Genomic DNA, 15,831 nt, shown 5'->3' on the forward strand with positions numbered 1-15,831 from the left:
TTCATTTTAACAGCTAGCAAATCACTGTTAATAAGAACTTTGATCTCCTCTGGGTTTGATGGAGTTCATCTGCACTCTCACACAACCAATGTCACAGGCCTGTAACGGGTAATGTAGGAATTTCTCGCCAGAGCTTTTGCACATTGTCCATATCTGATTTGCTTGCTAAATGACGCTTTAAAAAGTCAGATTCAAACTATCACTCCACTTCTTACCACTTTCAAATTCTCTAGCAACTTTTGCATCACCACAATACACACAGGTAACACCAGTTTCTGTATTGTACATAAATATTTCCCCTGAACCCTCCCCGAGGTGACTGACGGTGGTGAACTCAGTGATGGCAATGCCAATGAATATGAAGGGAAGGGCAGTAGTCTGTCTCATTGGAGTCTGGCACATTTGTGATGTGAAAGCTACTTGTTGCCCAGGGCAAAGGTGTTTGATATCATTATGTACTCAGAGAGAGTGGGACAAAACATGTTCTCACGGGTAGAAAAGTCCAGAACAAGAGGAGGTGGAACAAGCAACAGACACAAAATGCTGGGGGAACTCAGCAGGCCAGGCAGCATCTATGGAAAAGAGTACTAATGCTGAGTTCCTCCAGCAATTTGTGTGTGTTGCTCGGATTTCCAGCATCTGCAGATTTTCTCTGGTTTGTGACTGGAGGCAGAACAAAGGTGATTTTCACAACAGCTGATGTAAAAGATTTTGTTCCCTTTCTCCGAGTTCCCGATCCTTGCATTTAGACAGCTGGAGCTCAGCTCTGTCTGAGAGACCCATCGGTTCCCATTCCCTCATCAGCCGGAAGCTCCCCGGGGCCCGTGTACGGATGGTGGGGCTGAGAGAGAGGGAAGAGAGCAGGACTGTCCCGGGATTGCGGGTCACGGAGTCCGGAGTCACAGCAACTACCCGAAGTCGGTGTTGAAAACGCCGCCCGGTGAGACCCCCAACCCGGAGACCCCTTCTCACCTCAACCGATCATCCGGGGCCTTTTGTGCCCCGCGCGCTGGTGAGCTCGAGCTTGGTCGGTTTAACGGCTGGGCTACTGATCACGTGACCAGCCCCTCCCCCACCGCTGTCAACAGAGCATTCATGCGCTGCTCTATTCTCATTGGTGCGAAGCGATGTCAATCACTGCTTCCAGCCAATAGCGGAGGTGGACCAACCGAGAGGGCGTTACCTCCGCCGACACCGTCTCCCGAACTTTCCGTCACGGCGGGACAACCGTCAAAGTAAATGTCCGCTTTCTGATTTATTTCCATTTCCCTCCGAGGGAAGTTGGGCGTTTGTGAAGCGTCTCCTGCGGCCGGAGTCTGATGTGTCGCTGAGAGGTAGGAGGAGACCGCTCGGCCCGTCGGTTTGATGCCGGTTCCCCGGGGAGGGAGAGGATGAAGACGGTGAGAGAGGGGGCGGACAGGATGTTTGTCCCGGTGGGGACAGGAGGGGCTCATCTGTGGAAATGTCTGAGCCCACGGTGGTGGCGATTCACCACATTGGGGGGCAAACACCGGCAGACTGTTGCCCTGCAAGCGGGGCCAATGGTCCGGGCAAAGTGACAATTATTTGTGTTTTGTTGAGACTGTACCGGGAATATGGTGTAAAATCCCGCTCCCCACACTAACACGGGTCACACAGACCAAAGAACAAACTGCCGGAGGAACTCAGTGGGTCGGGCAGCATCTGTGGAGGGAAATGGACCGTCAACATTTCGGGCCGAGACCCTCCCTCTGGACTGAGAGTGGACGGGAAATAGTCCGAGAAAAGAGGTGAGGGGTGGGGATGGGGCAAGAGCTGGGGAGTGAGAGGTGGATCCAGGTGAGGGGGAGGTGGGAAGGTGGAAATAGTGACGGGGGTGGGAGGTGAGTGGTTGGGACAACACGGGGCTGCAGGAGATGGAAATTAATTCCATAGAGGATTAACAAAGAGGTTAGAGAGTATTTGTTATAGAGAGTGCAATGAAGATTCACCAGACTGATCCCTGGAGTGGTGGGGTCATCATATGAAGAAAGATCAAATGCGATAACCCTTTCATTTGGAGAATCGAGGACTGAGAGGTGAACACATTGAAATGCACAACATCATTACCGGCTGAACCAGGGATCCCAGTCTCTGAAAAAGGGGGTGGACTCTCTGGGACTGAGATGAGGGGAAATGTCTCCATTCTGAGGGTGGTGAATGTTTGTAAATCCCCACCACAGAGGCCAGTGAAGACTCAGTGATCATCCTCACATAAAACAGAGGCCAGCAGATGTGTGGAGACCGAAGGGATCGAGGAAATGAGGATTGGGCAGAAACATGTGGCTGAGATGGGAGAGCAGCTGTCATCTTCTTGATGGTTAGAGGGGCCGAATGGCCACCTCCTGCTGTTTCTCACTTGATGTTTCAGTGTTCCTGTCCAGTGAGGCTGGAGGAATGTGAATAGAAATTAGAAACATCGAAAAACTACAGCAGAACATAGGCCCCTCAGCCACAATGCTGTGCCTTACCTCATATATATCCTTACCTCAGAAATTACCTCGGGTTACCCATAGCCCCCTATTTTTCTAACTTCCATGTCCAGGAGTCTCTTCAAAGACCCTATCATATCCACCTCCACCTCCATCGCCAGCAGCCCATTCCAGACACTCACCACTCTCTGTGCAAAAAAAAACTTAACTTACCCCTGACATCTCCTCTGCACCTACTCCCCAGCACCTTAAACCTGTGTCCTCTTGTGGCAACCATTTCAGCCCTGGGAAAAAGCCTCTGACTATCCACAAGATCAATGCCTCTCATCATCTTATACACCTCTATCAGGTCACCGCTCATCCTCTGTCGCCCCAAGGAGAAAAGGCCATGTTCACTCAACCTATTCTCATAAAGCATGCTCCCAATCCAGGCAACATCCTTGTAAATCTCTTCTGCACTCTTTCTATGGTTTCCACGTCCTTCCTGTCGTGATGTGAACAGAACTGAGCACCGTACTCCAAGTGGGGTTGACCAGGGTCCTATTTAGCTGTAACGCTACCTCTCAGCTCCTAAACTCAATCTGAGGGTTGATTAAGGCCAATGCACCGTACGCCTTCTTAACCACAGAGTCAACCTGCGTAGCAGCTTTGAGTGACTTATGGACTCGGACCACAAGATCCCTCTGATCCTCCACACTGCCAAGAGTCTTACCATTAATACTATATTCTGCCATCATATTTGACCTACCAAAGTGAACCACCTCACACTTGTCTGTGTTGAATTCCATCTTCTACTTCTCAGCCCAGTTTTGCATCCTATCAATGTCTGCTGTAATCTCTGACAGCCCTCCACACTATCCACAACACCTCCAACCTTTGTGTCATCAGCAAATTTACTAACCCATCTGTCCACCTCCTCATCCAGGTCATTTATAAAAATCACGAAGAGTAAGGGTCCCAGAACAGATCCCTGAGGCACACCACTGGTCACCGACCTCCATGCAGAATATGACCTGTCTACAACCACTCTTTGCCTTCTGTGGGCAAGCCAGCTCTTGATCCACAAAGCAATCTCCCCTTGGATCCCAGGCCTCCTTACTTTCTCAATAAGCCTTGCATGGTGTACCTTATCAAATCCAACGTTCTTCTGATGTTAGCCTTAAACTAGACTGGTGTTTAATATTGTGGATCTGTAAAAGATAAATCAGTTCTGTTTCAAATCTCATGTCACAGATACTTACTGTCTCTACCACACTCACTCTGTACACTAGAGAGGCCACTCAGTCCGTCTGGTCCCTGCTCATGTTTCTGTTCCATATCAGTATTTTACAGTCTAGCCCTGTTGTTCACTTCACCTCTCACTCTCCCCATGATGACAGGTTGCAACTCGTCACTACTCTGCAGGAGAAGAGATTTCCCTTGAACTTCATAGAATCAGAAATCTAGAGCAGATTACAGGCCCCTCAGCTCACAATGTTGTGCCAATCATGTAACCTACTCCAGAAACTGCCTGGAATTTCCCGACCGCATTGCCCTCTATTTTCCTAAGCTCCATGTACCTGTCTATTGGTAATCATTTTCCAATGTTCTATAGATTCAGGATCAGTTCCTGCAGATTGGAGGGTAGCTAATGTTATCCCACTTTTGAAGAAAGGAGGGAGAGAGAAAACAGGCAATTATGGACCAGTTAGTCTGACATCAGTGGTGGGGAAGATGCTGGAATCAATTGTAAAAGATGTAATAGTGGCACATTTGGATAGCAGTGGCAGGATAGGTCCCAGTCAGCATGGATTTACATAGGGGAAATCATGCTTGACTGATCTTCTGGAATTTTTTGAGAATGTAACTATGAAAATGGACATGGGAAAGCCAGTGGATGTAGTGTACCTGGACTTTCGGAAAGCCTTTGATAAGGTCCCACATAGGAGGTTAGTGTGCAAAATTAGAGCAAATGGTATTGGGGGTAGGGTACTGACATGGATAGAAAATTGGTTGGCAGACAGGAAACAAAGAGTAGGGATTAATGTGTCCTTTTCAGGCAGTGACTAGTGGGGTACCGCAAGGCTCGGTGCTGGGAACACAGCTATTTACAATATACATTAATGATTTAGATGAAGGGATTAAAAGTAACATTAGCAAATTTGCAGATGACACAAAGCTGGGTGGCAGTGTGAAATGTGAGCAGGACGTTATGAGAATGCAGGGTGACTTGGACAGGTTGGATGAGTGGGCAGATGCAGTTTAATGTGAATAAATGTGAGGTTATCCACTTTGGTGGCAAGAACAGGAAGGCAGATTACTTTCTAAATGGTGTTAAGTTAGGAAAAGGGGAAGTACAACGAGATCTCGGTGCTCTTGTTCATCAGTCACTGAAAGTGAGCATGCAGGTACAGCAGGCAGTGAAGGAAGCTAATGGCATGCTGGCCTTCATAACAAGGGGAATTGAGTATAAGAGCAAAGAGGTCCTTCTGCAGTTGTACAGGGCCCTGGTGAGACCACACCTGGAATATTGTGTACAGTTTTGGTCTCCAAATTTGAGGAAGGACATTCCAGCTATTGAGGGAGTGTAGCATAGTTTCACAAGGTTAATTCCCGGGATGGTGGGACTGTCATATGTTGAAAGATTGGAGCAACTGGGGTTATATACACTGGAATTTAGAAGGATGAGAGGGGATCTGATTGAAATGTATAAGGTTGTTAAGGGATTGGACACACTGGAGGCAGGAAACATGTTCCCGATGTTTGGGGAGTCCAGAACCAGAGGCCACAGTTTAAGAATAAGGGGTGGACAATTTAGAATGGAGTTGAGGAAAAACTTTTTCACCCAGAGGGTTGTGGTTCTGTGGAATGCTCTGCCTCAGAAGGCAGTGGAGACCAATTCTCTGGATTCTTTCAAAAAAGAGTTAGATAGAGCTCTTAAAGATAGTGGAGTGAAGGGATATGGGGAGAAGGCAGGAACTGGATACTGATTGTGGATGATCAGCCATGATCACAGTGAATGGTGGTTCTGACTCAAAGGGCTGAATGGCCTACTCCTGCACCTATTGTCGATTGTCTAAGAGTGTCTTAAAAGACCCTACTGTATCCACGTCTACCAATGTCTCTGGCTGTGCATTCCACACACCCACCACTCTTTGACATCTCCTGTGTGCCTGCTTCCAAGCACCTTAAAACTATGCCCCTTGTGTTAGGCATTTCAGCCCTGGGAAAAAGCCTCTGGCTATCCACACGACCAATATCTCTCATCAACTTATACACCTGCATGAATTTCCTGCATGATTTTCCCCAGGCTGAATAAGACGATGAGCTCCCTGTGTATTTGAAGTTCTTCAGTGCTAAGAAGTAATTTAGCTAAACTCCTTCTTCGCTGATCTTTTCAACGTTTTTGGTCATTTTCACTAATTTCAAAGGACTGTGCCTCAGACAGCTGGGCTGTTGCAAAGCGCCTCTAAAGTCTGACAGCAGACTAGCGAATGATTCTTTGATGGAGCAGAGTCAGAAACCAATGAGATGCCGGCCTGAGTCAGGGCTTTGAGGCTCCAGAGAGAGATGTGGTCTAGAGTTTATGAGGAGGAGGAGGAATCAGACCAGCAATTTGTGTCTACAAATGAAACATTTGGAAACTGATTGATTGAAAAAAAAATGTTGGTTAATTTCTGCAAAATACTGGAAGAAATCAGCAGATCTGGCAACAAATGTGGAGAGGAATAAGTAGATAACATTCAGGCCGAACCCTTTCAGCATGCCTAGACTATGTACTCCTCTGCTTAGTCGCTACCTGAACTGCAGAGTTCCTCCTGCATTTTGTGTGTTTCCGTCTCTGTACTTCCAGCAACTGCAGAATCTGTTGTGTTTTATATCTACGTTTGTAAGAGGATTTTACTTTGGCATTTGATACACGTTGATATTGAGTATATTGTTTATGGGAGCCGCTTTCTTCGTTAAAACAGCTGCTGAACAAAAAAAACTTAGGTATGGACATGGAACAGGTGCTTACAGAAACTTGTAATGGCGCCGTGATTACCCATAAATCCCTGCATTAGAAATTTCGCCGAAGCACCGATCAAATGCGCAGGCGTAAAGGTTGTGACGTTGTCGAATATCACGCATGCGCGCAGTACAGTGGGCCTAAGTAGATCTGCTGCAGGTAAGAGGGAGCCTCCGGGACAATTGCTGTTAATTCCGGACACCGTGGCCCGAAATCCCGGGACAGTCCTGCTCTCTTCCCTCTCTCTCAGCCCCACCATCCGTACACGGGCCCCGGGGAGCTTCCGGCTGATGAGGGAATGGGAACCGATGGGTCTCTCAGACAGAGCTGAGCTCCAGCTGTCTAAATGCAAGGATCGGGAACTCGGAGAAAGGGAACAAAATCTTTTACATCAGCTGTTGTGAAAATCACCTTTGTTCTGCCTCCAGTCACAAACAAGAGAAAATCTGCAGAGAGGGCACAGTTTTAAGGTGCTTGGAAGTAGGTACGAAGGAGATGTCGGGGTGTTGTGTTCTTTATACGTACCGTGGGTTACTAATAACAAACCATATTCTGCAGAATTGAACTTGTATTTAACAGCAGCAAAACCATGTCTTACACTGCCATGCTTCTAGATCATTCTTCATTTCTACTCATGCTCAGAACTCTGTCCAGTCACGTCCTGACACGTGATATCACCACAAGAGGTGAGTTTTTTTACACAGGGTGGTGAGTGCGTGGAATGGGCTGCCGGTAACTGTGATGAAGCCGGATACAACAGGGTCTTTTAAGAGGCTCCTGGATAGGTACACAGCATGTAGAAAAATACAGGGCTATGGGGAACTCTAGGGAATTTCTGAAGTAAATAATGTTCAGCACAGCATTGTGGGCCGAAGGGCCTGTGTTGTGCTGTATAAATGGGGAAGTCACTTACCCATGACCTCTGGTTGTCGTCCCACCCAACATCAGTGGAAAAAGCTGCTTGCATTTACCCTATCTATACCCTCATACTTTTGTACACTTCCAACAAATCCTCAAAGCAATGTATGATTTCCTTGTTTATGCTTAGAGCCTTTTTTAGGTGTATAGGATGATGAGGGGCATTGATCATTTGGATAGCCAGAGGCTTTTCCCAGGGCTGAAATGGCCAACATGAGGGGCGTAGCTTTAAGCTGCTTGGAAATAGATACCGAGGGGATGTCAGGGGTAAGTTTTTTACACAGAGTGGTGGGTGTGTGGAATGCACTGCCTGCGGTGGTGGTCGAGGCAGATACGATAGGGTCTTTTAACAGCCTCCTAGATAGGTACATGGAGCTTAGAAACATAGAGGTCTATGTGCTAGGGAAATTCCAGGCAGCTTCTAGAGTAAGTTACATGATTGGCACAACATTGTGGGCTGAATGGCCTGGAATATGCTGTAGATTTCTATGCTCTATGTTGAAGAGCGAAATGACTTTGGCTATCCTACAATCCTCTGATAACTCCCCTGTCACTAAGGATGATTTAATTATCTCTGCTGGGGCCCCAACAATTTCTGCACTTGCCTCCCGTGGGGTCCAAGGGAGCACCTTATCATGCCCTGAAGATTTATCCACCCTAATCTGCCTCAGGATAGCAAACATTTCCTCTTCTTTAATCTGTACAGGGTCCATAATTTTAATGCCACTTTTCCACACTCTCATTGACATTGTGTCCATCTCCTGAGTAAATGAGATGGAAAAAATATTTAAGATCTCCCCCATCTGCTTTGGTTCCACACGTGGATTGCCACTCCAGTCTTCCAGAGGACCAATTTTGTGCCTTGCAATTCTTTTGCTTTTAATCTATCTCCAGAATCCCTGAGGATTATCCTTTATCTCTTCTGTGAGGGGAATCTCATGCTTTCTTTCAACCGTCCTGAATTATTTCTTATGTGTCCTCTTGCATTTCTTATACTCCATAAGAACCTACCTGCCTATCCCTGTTATGCAACTCCATTTTGTGCTTCACCAGGTTCTCAATATCACTTGAAAACCAAGAGATACAGTTTCTATCTTTACCTTTTATTCTGACAAGCACATGCCCAGTTTGTTCTTACAAAATTTTGCTTTGAAGTCCTCAATTTACCAAGCTTACCTTTGCCATAAGGCAGCCTGTCCCACGCCACAGTGGCCAGATCCTAGTGTCATAATTCCAGGTGTTGATCCATGCCCTGAACACATCTGCCTTTCCTACGCTGCTCCTTGTATTGAAATATACAGGGCTCAGCATATTCACTGCACCATGCTCAATGTTTTTCATTCCTGACTTTGTCTGAGGACTGAACAACATCTGTCTCCACAACCTCTCCACTATCTGTTCTGTTATTCAGGCCCCCAATCCCCCTGTAACTTTAGCTTAGCCCCCCCCCCCCCTTACCCCTACCTCCCACCGTACAGCTCTATCACCCCTTTGGCTTTCCTCCCCCAGATTCATAAAAAGGAGGTGCATACCAGGTACAGGCAGATTGGAACAATTGGGGTACTTATGAAGTACAGGAAATTCAAGTGAACACTTATGAAAGAAATAAAAGAAGGCATGAGGTTGCCCCAGCAGACAAAGTGAAGGAGAATCCTCAGGGATTCTGCAGATATATTATGAGTGAAAAGATTGCAAGGGAAAAAATTAATCCTCTGCAAGATCAGAATGGTAATCCATATGAGGAGACAAAATAGATGTGGGAGATTTTTTTTGCATCCGTATTTACACAGGAGATGGTCACAGAGTCTATAGAAGTGAGGCAAAGCAGCATCAACTTCCTGGACCCTGTACAGATTACAGAGGTGGAGGTGCTTGCTGTCTTCAAGGCAAATTAGCGTGGATCAATCCCCAGGGCCTGACAAGTTGTTCCCTGGGACCCTGCGGCAGACAAGTGCAGAAATTGTCGGGGCCCAAGCACAGATATTTAAATCACCCTTAGTGACAGGTGAGGAACTGGAGGATTGGAGAACAGCCAATGTTGTTCCACTGTTCAAGGAAGGCTCTAAATTAAACTAAGAGATTGTACATTGGTGAGCTTGACATCAGTAGTGGGAAAGCTATTGGAACGTGTGTGCAGGAACTGGATATATACTGTAAGTACTTGGATAGATGTGGACTGATTAAGGATAGACAGCATGGCTTTGTGCACGGTAGGTCATGTCTCACCAATCTTACAGAGCCTCTCGAGGAAGTTATCAGGAAAGTGGATGAAGGCAAGGCAGTGGATGTTGTCGACATGGACTTTAGCAAGGCACTTAACAAAGTCTCATATGGGAGGTTGGTCAAGAAGGTTCAGTCACTCAGCATTCAAGATGAGATAGTAAATTGGATGAGACACTGGCTTTGTGAGAAGCCAGAGTGTGGTAGCAGATGGTTGCCTCTCTGACTGGAGGTCTGTGACTAGTGGTGTGCCACAGGGATCAGTGCTGGATCTGTTATTGTTTGTCATCTATGTTAATAATCTGGATGATAACATGGTTAGCTGGATCAGCAAATTTGTGGCTGACACCAAGATTGATGGTGTAGTGGTCAGCGAGGAAGACTATCATGGCTTGCAGTGTGATCTGGACCAGCTGGGAAAATGGTTTGAGAAACGGAAAATGGAATTTAACGCAGATGAGTGTGAGGTGTTCCATTTTGATAGGACCTAGGTAGCACGAGGATTGCTGTAGAAGAAAAGGATCTGGGAATTCAGGTCTATATTTCACTGGAAGTGGTGTCACAGCTCGAGGGGGACAAAAAGAATGATTTTGGCAAATTGGCCTTCGTAAACCAAAGTACTGAGTACAGGAGACGGATGTTATGTTGACATTATACAAGACAATGGTGAGGCCTAACTTGGAGTGTTGTGTGCAGTTTTGCTCACCAACATGCAGGAAAGATGTAAAAGAGGTTGAAAGAGTTTAGAGAAAATTCACAAAGATGTTGCCAGGTCTGGAGGACTTGGGTTATAAGGAAAGAATGAACAGGTCAGGACTTTATTCCTTGGAATGTAGAAGATTGAGGGAAGGTTTGATGGAGGTATACCACTATTATGAGGGTTTATAGATACGGTAAATGCAAGCTGGCTTTCTCCACTGAGATTGGGTGGGACGACAACCAGAGGCCATGGGTTAAGGGTGAAAAGTGAAACGTTAAGGGGAACATGAGGGGAAACTTCTTCACACAGATGGTCATCCGGGTGTGGAATGAGCAGCCAGCACAAGTGGTGCATGCGAGCTCAATTTCAACATTTAAGAGGTTTGCATAGGTACCTGGATGGTAGGGGTATGGGAGTGGGCAGTTTAAATAGTTCAGCACAAACCAGATGGCCCAAAGGGCCTGTTTCTGCGTTGTACTTTTCTACGTCCACACTACACCGGATAATTTTGAAAACAAACCTTTTACTCTTTGTTTTGACCCTCCGTCCACACTAAAGTGGCATTTTCATCCCCCGAAAAAGGAGATTTTCAGAAACTGTCTCCAGAGTGAATAAATCTGAAAACGCCTAATATCCATCGTAGTGTGTACGGGGTAAATGGAGAGATTTAAAAACGCTGTCATGACAACACCACAACAACAATGCTTTTTCTGCTGCTGCTTGGTACTGCGCAAGCACTGCCGGACGGCTGTTATAACGGGCAGTCGGTGTGAACAGCGTGAGAGTTAAATTGTAAAGTGAGCTTTTTTGACTATTTAAAAATGCTGTCATGACGTGCCGGAACAGATCGCCGCAGCACCGCATTTTGTTGTTTTCTTGAACACAACCCCCCACCAACCTAACAATTTCAGAACAGACGGCAACGAGACTGAAGCCAGAAGAGTTAGAAATGTACTCACCAAATACCTTGACCCATAGCTTACTGAATAAATAAGTATACTCACTTTGCCCTGTTCTCTGTCCTTGCTTGTATGAAGGTGGTTTACCTATCTATGCAAGTACTTCTCTGACAAATAGATGTGTAACAGCTTAATGTAACGTTGTATTGAAATACAAGATAACACTGATGCAGACATGTTTTATACATTTAACAAGGTGCTTTATTAATGCAACAGAGTTAGTCAGTTTTTCGATGTTTGTCGTCAGCCGGGTCATGCTGTCCATGAACTCCCCGTCCATTGCCTCCATACGCTCCAGTACTTGATTTCAGTTTTAAGTCCTCCTGCGCAAGAGCCAAGAGCAATTCCTTTTAAAGTTTTCTACTCTGTAACTGGACAAACACACACCAAGTATACTGTTTCCTCTTCGCTTGTTTTCTGTGTGTCCTGCGCATACCCAGTGGGAGGAGATTCGCCCAAATATCCGTTCTAATGTGGACAGAGATATTTTGAAATATGCTTGGTGTGGATGCCTATCGTTTTTACTCGAAACTGGCATTTTCAAAATTATCTGGCGTAGTGTGGACATAGCCTAAGACTGTGACAAGAACCTGAAATAATACTAATATTCACTCTACTTCCTTTTAACAGCTGTGCAGACCAACCATACATCTGAGTAGGAGATATTTACATGGCGTTAAAACTGTGGCACTTTGAACTAACAGTACATACAAGAAAATCCCAGCTGCACGTTAACTAAGGCTATTTGCTTGAGAGTGTTTCAGTTACTGTGGGGCCAGGACCCATGCAGCTCAGTGGGAACAGGGAATAATACCAATGGAGAGAGTCAACCTGAGCCAGGTCACAGATTGGAGATGGCAGAAATATCCCATTCTTATCAAGACAGGAAGAGCATCAGAGAATTTGATGGTATTTCCAGATACCAGCACTGTGCCCGGTTAGAAAATGATTTCTCTCTCCAACTTGGGTTGAATCTCACTGTAACAGTATGATGCCAGATCACACCTTGGCAACTGAACTGATCTCATCTGAAATGTTGTCCTACCCCCATTGATGGATTTTGTAAATCTTTTTACAGGTTAAAAATGAGAAGGAATTGGTCTCTGGGAATCTCGAGCACAACACACCAGTTTCACTGTCTCTATCCAGATATTTAAGAAGTGGAGCAAAGGATTCAGTCAACCATCCTTCCTGCTCAGACTGTGGGGAGGGATTCACTTGATCATCTTGCCGACTGGCACGCCCGTCATTTTACACAGGGGAAAGGCCGTTCACCTGCTCAGACAGTGGGAATGGATTCACTCGGTCATCTCAACTGAAGGTACATCAGCAAGTTTACACTGGGACAAGGCCATTCACTTGTTCTGTGTGTGAGAAGGGATTCACTCAGACTTCCCACCTGTGGACACACCAGTTAGTTCTCACAGGGCAAAGGCTGGTCATCTGCTGAGTTTGTGGGGAAGGATTCACATGGTCATCTGACCTAATGGCTCACCAGCGAGTTCACACTGGGGAGAGGCCGTTCACCTGCTCAGACTGTGGGAAGGGATTCACTTTCTCATCTAAACTGAAGGTACATCAGCAAGTTCACACTGGGGAGAGGCTGTTCACCTGCTTGGACTGTAGGAAGGGATTCACTAGATCATCTCACCTACAGAGACACCAGTCAGTTCACACTGGGGAGAAGCCATTCACTTGCTCAATCTGTGGAAAGACATTCACTCAGTCATCCAACCTACAGAGTCACCAACGAGTTCACACTGGGGAGAGGCCATTCACCTGCTCAGACTGTGGGAAGACATTCACTCAGTCATCCCACCTGCAGAGACATCAGTCAGTTCACACAGGGGAGAAGCCATTCATCTGCTCAGACTGTGGGAAGGGATTCACTCTGTCATCCTCCTTATTGGCACACCAATCAGTTCACACTGGGGAGAGGCCATTCACATGCTCAGTGTGTAGGAAGGGATTCACTAAATCATCTCACCTACTGTTACATCAGTCAGTTCACACTGCAGAGAGGGATTTCACCTGCTCAGCTTGTGGGAAGAGATTCCCTCACTCTTCCACCCTACAGAGACACCAGCGAGTTCACAGTGGGGAGAAGCTGTTCACCTGCTCAGAATGCGGGAAGGAATTCACTCAGTCATCCAACCTACAGAGTCACCAACGAGTTCACACTGGGGAGAAGCCATTTACCTGCTCAGAATGTGGGAAAGGATTCACTCAGTCATCCGGACTACTGGCACACCAGCGAGTTCACACAGAGGAGAGACCATTCACCTGCTCAGACTGTGGGAAGGGATTCACTCGGTCATCCGATCTGCTGGCACACCAACGAGTTCACACAGGGGAGAGACCATTCACCTGTTCAGACTGTGGGAAGGGATTCCATGGATCATCTGACCTTCACAGACACCAGCGATTTCACACTGGGAAGAAGCCGTTCACTTGCTCAGTCTGTGGGAAGACATTCACTCAGTCATCCGACCTACAGAGTCATCAGCGAGTTCACACTGGGGAGAAGCCGTTCACCTGCTCAGACTGTGGGAAAACGTTCACTCAGTCATCCAACCTACAGAGACATCAGCGAGTTCACACTGGGGATAAGCCGTTCACCTGCTCAGTCTGTGGGAAAACATTCACTCAGTCATCCCACCTACAGAGTCACCAGAGAGTTCACACTGGGGAGAAGCCATTCACCTGCTGTGAATGTGGGAAGGGATTCACTCAGTCATCTAACCTTGTGACACACTGCCGGGTTCACACTGAGAAACTTTCAATAAGCTGAATGCTGGATATTTGTCCATCATCGTTGCTGAATGCAATTTTGAGAGTAACTGTTGGTGCTGAACTCTGCAATTATTGCTGCTGCTCACCACACCCAGATCTGCACCCTGGTCACTGGGCATGGGAGGAGTTTTTTCTGTGGCACATTCACCTCTAATGGGACTGGAGTTTAATATTCTGGATCTGAGACAAATAAATCAGTTCTATTTTAAACTCTGTCTGTGGTACTTAGTGAATTTATAACACACCTAGTGTACAGTAGAGAGTCAACTCAGGCCTGCTGGACCCTGCCAGTGATTCAGTTCCACAACAGTCCTTTTAAATCCTCCCCTGTTGTTCTCCTCTCGCTGTCCCTGTGGTGATGGGTTCCAAACAGTCACCACTCTGTGGGTGAAGAGGTTTCCCTTGAATTCTCTGCAGACTGAAGAAGTCGAGCTGACTGCAGTTCTGTCTGAGATGTTCTTTGCCCCTCAAATCTCTGGGCTGAGGAAGAATGACATTGGGAGTTAACCTCCTTATTCAGGGCTCATTTCCACATTATGGGTCATTTTCCCTGCTTCTAAAGGGTTGTTAGAAAACACCACTGTCCTCTGAAGACTGAAAGCAGAATGGGAAACCATTAGTTGGATGTTCAACAGAGTAGGGTCAGAAACCAGAGGCGGGTTTGCACAGGGCGGTGTTAGGGGCTCTGGACGATGGTCGGATTAAAAACGTATGATGAGAAGGGAATCAGCAGCGGGGTGTGGCAACGAATGACAGAGTGGAAACTTTGGAAGCTGATTGACAGATAAAATCTTTTGTCTGACACAAACAATACCTGTGGTGAGGTGCTCCACTGGTCGAGAAAAGTGTGTGTTGAGAATGGTTTGTCTACTGAGGGAGTTGTTCCTGTTGTTTATCCTGTAATATTATATCTGGATGGTTATTTTAGATTATCCTATCTGTAATAATGTATTGATTATCATATAAATTGTGAGATTCTGTCCCTAACTGGAACAGGCTTGAATTTATGGTGCCTTAATGAAGTGATGGTGGTCATTCATGAGTTTGTATTTCAAAGCAAGATTTTGGTGAATGATATTTGCCACTTGATTGTACCTGTGTAAGCAATCAGATTGAGTTAAACTGCTGCAGGATCCTGGAATGTGTTGGATTGTGTCTGGTTTCTCTTGGCATTTTCTGCACTTACTGCCTTGTTGGTTTGTATTTCATATATTTTCATTTTTTTATTTCCTTTTGTTACCCACCTTGTCCTGTATTTCTTCAAGAAACCCCTCTGTTTCTGGGACGAGCTCTCCAACTCTCAGTCAGGTGCTCGATGCTTCTTTGTCAACATCTAGTCTACTCAGATCGTTGAGATGTCTCCCATGGAGGATCATTCTCATTCCACTGGTTAATACTGACATTGACTTTTTTAATAAAAATATCTTGGTCCCATTTCAATCAGTAAAATTTTCATAGTGACGATTCATTTTTCTGAGTTGGCCACTCATTTAAGTTTTCTGGTCTGTATTTCTTATCACGATTGCTTATACACACATGGAGTGCTGAACCCTGTTCAGTTTTGATGAAAATATATACTTAGAAGTTTTAGCTGACTGTTGTGTGATTTCTCTTTCGTGTGTGTTATTTCTCTTCCTCCTTCTGTCCAAGGTAGTGTTAATCTAAGTGGGTTTGAGTATAAATAGTCTTTTCGAAAGTTTTCTAAAGTTCTTATTTATCTTTGTAAATTTTACTGATTGAAATGGGACCGTGATATTTTTTATTTAAAAAAAGTCAATGTCGGTATTGATGAAATTGATTATT

General features: G+C 45.8%; 2 protein-coding genes across 6 annotated transcripts in view; one reads left to right on the forward strand and one right to left on the reverse strand.

Moving 5' to 3' along the window:
* The window catches only part of LOC140208657 (uncharacterized), a 150,103-nt gene that overhangs the window by 85,830 nt on the left and 48,442 nt on the right, over positions 1 to 15,831 (reverse strand). The window lies entirely within an intron of this gene.
* Positions 1,288 to 14,209, forward strand: LOC140208644 (uncharacterized). 5 transcript variants are annotated; one of them, XM_072277482.1, is made up of 2 exons: positions 1,288 to 1,334; positions 12,314 to 14,209. In XM_072277482.1, the coding sequence occupies exon 2, from the start codon at positions 12,722 to 12,724 to the stop codon at positions 14,024 to 14,026; it is 1,305 nt and encodes a 434-aa protein (XP_072133583.1). In that variant the 5' UTR covers positions 1,288 to 1,334; positions 12,314 to 12,721; the 3' UTR covers positions 14,027 to 14,209. The 5 variants fall into 5 exon arrangements, with proteins under 5 accessions (XP_072133583.1, XP_072133584.1, XP_072133582.1 ...); XM_072277483.1 differs by lacking the exon at positions 1,288 to 1,334 and adding an exon at positions 1,742 to 1,769; XM_072277481.1 differs by lacking the exon at positions 1,288 to 1,334 and adding an exon at positions 6,548 to 6,597.

This window comes from Mobula birostris, chromosome 13, assembly GCF_030028105.1.
Source record: "Mobula birostris isolate sMobBir1 chromosome 13, sMobBir1.hap1, whole genome shotgun sequence".
Taxonomy (NCBI): Eukaryota; Metazoa; Chordata; class Chondrichthyes; order Myliobatiformes; family Myliobatidae; genus Mobula; species Mobula birostris.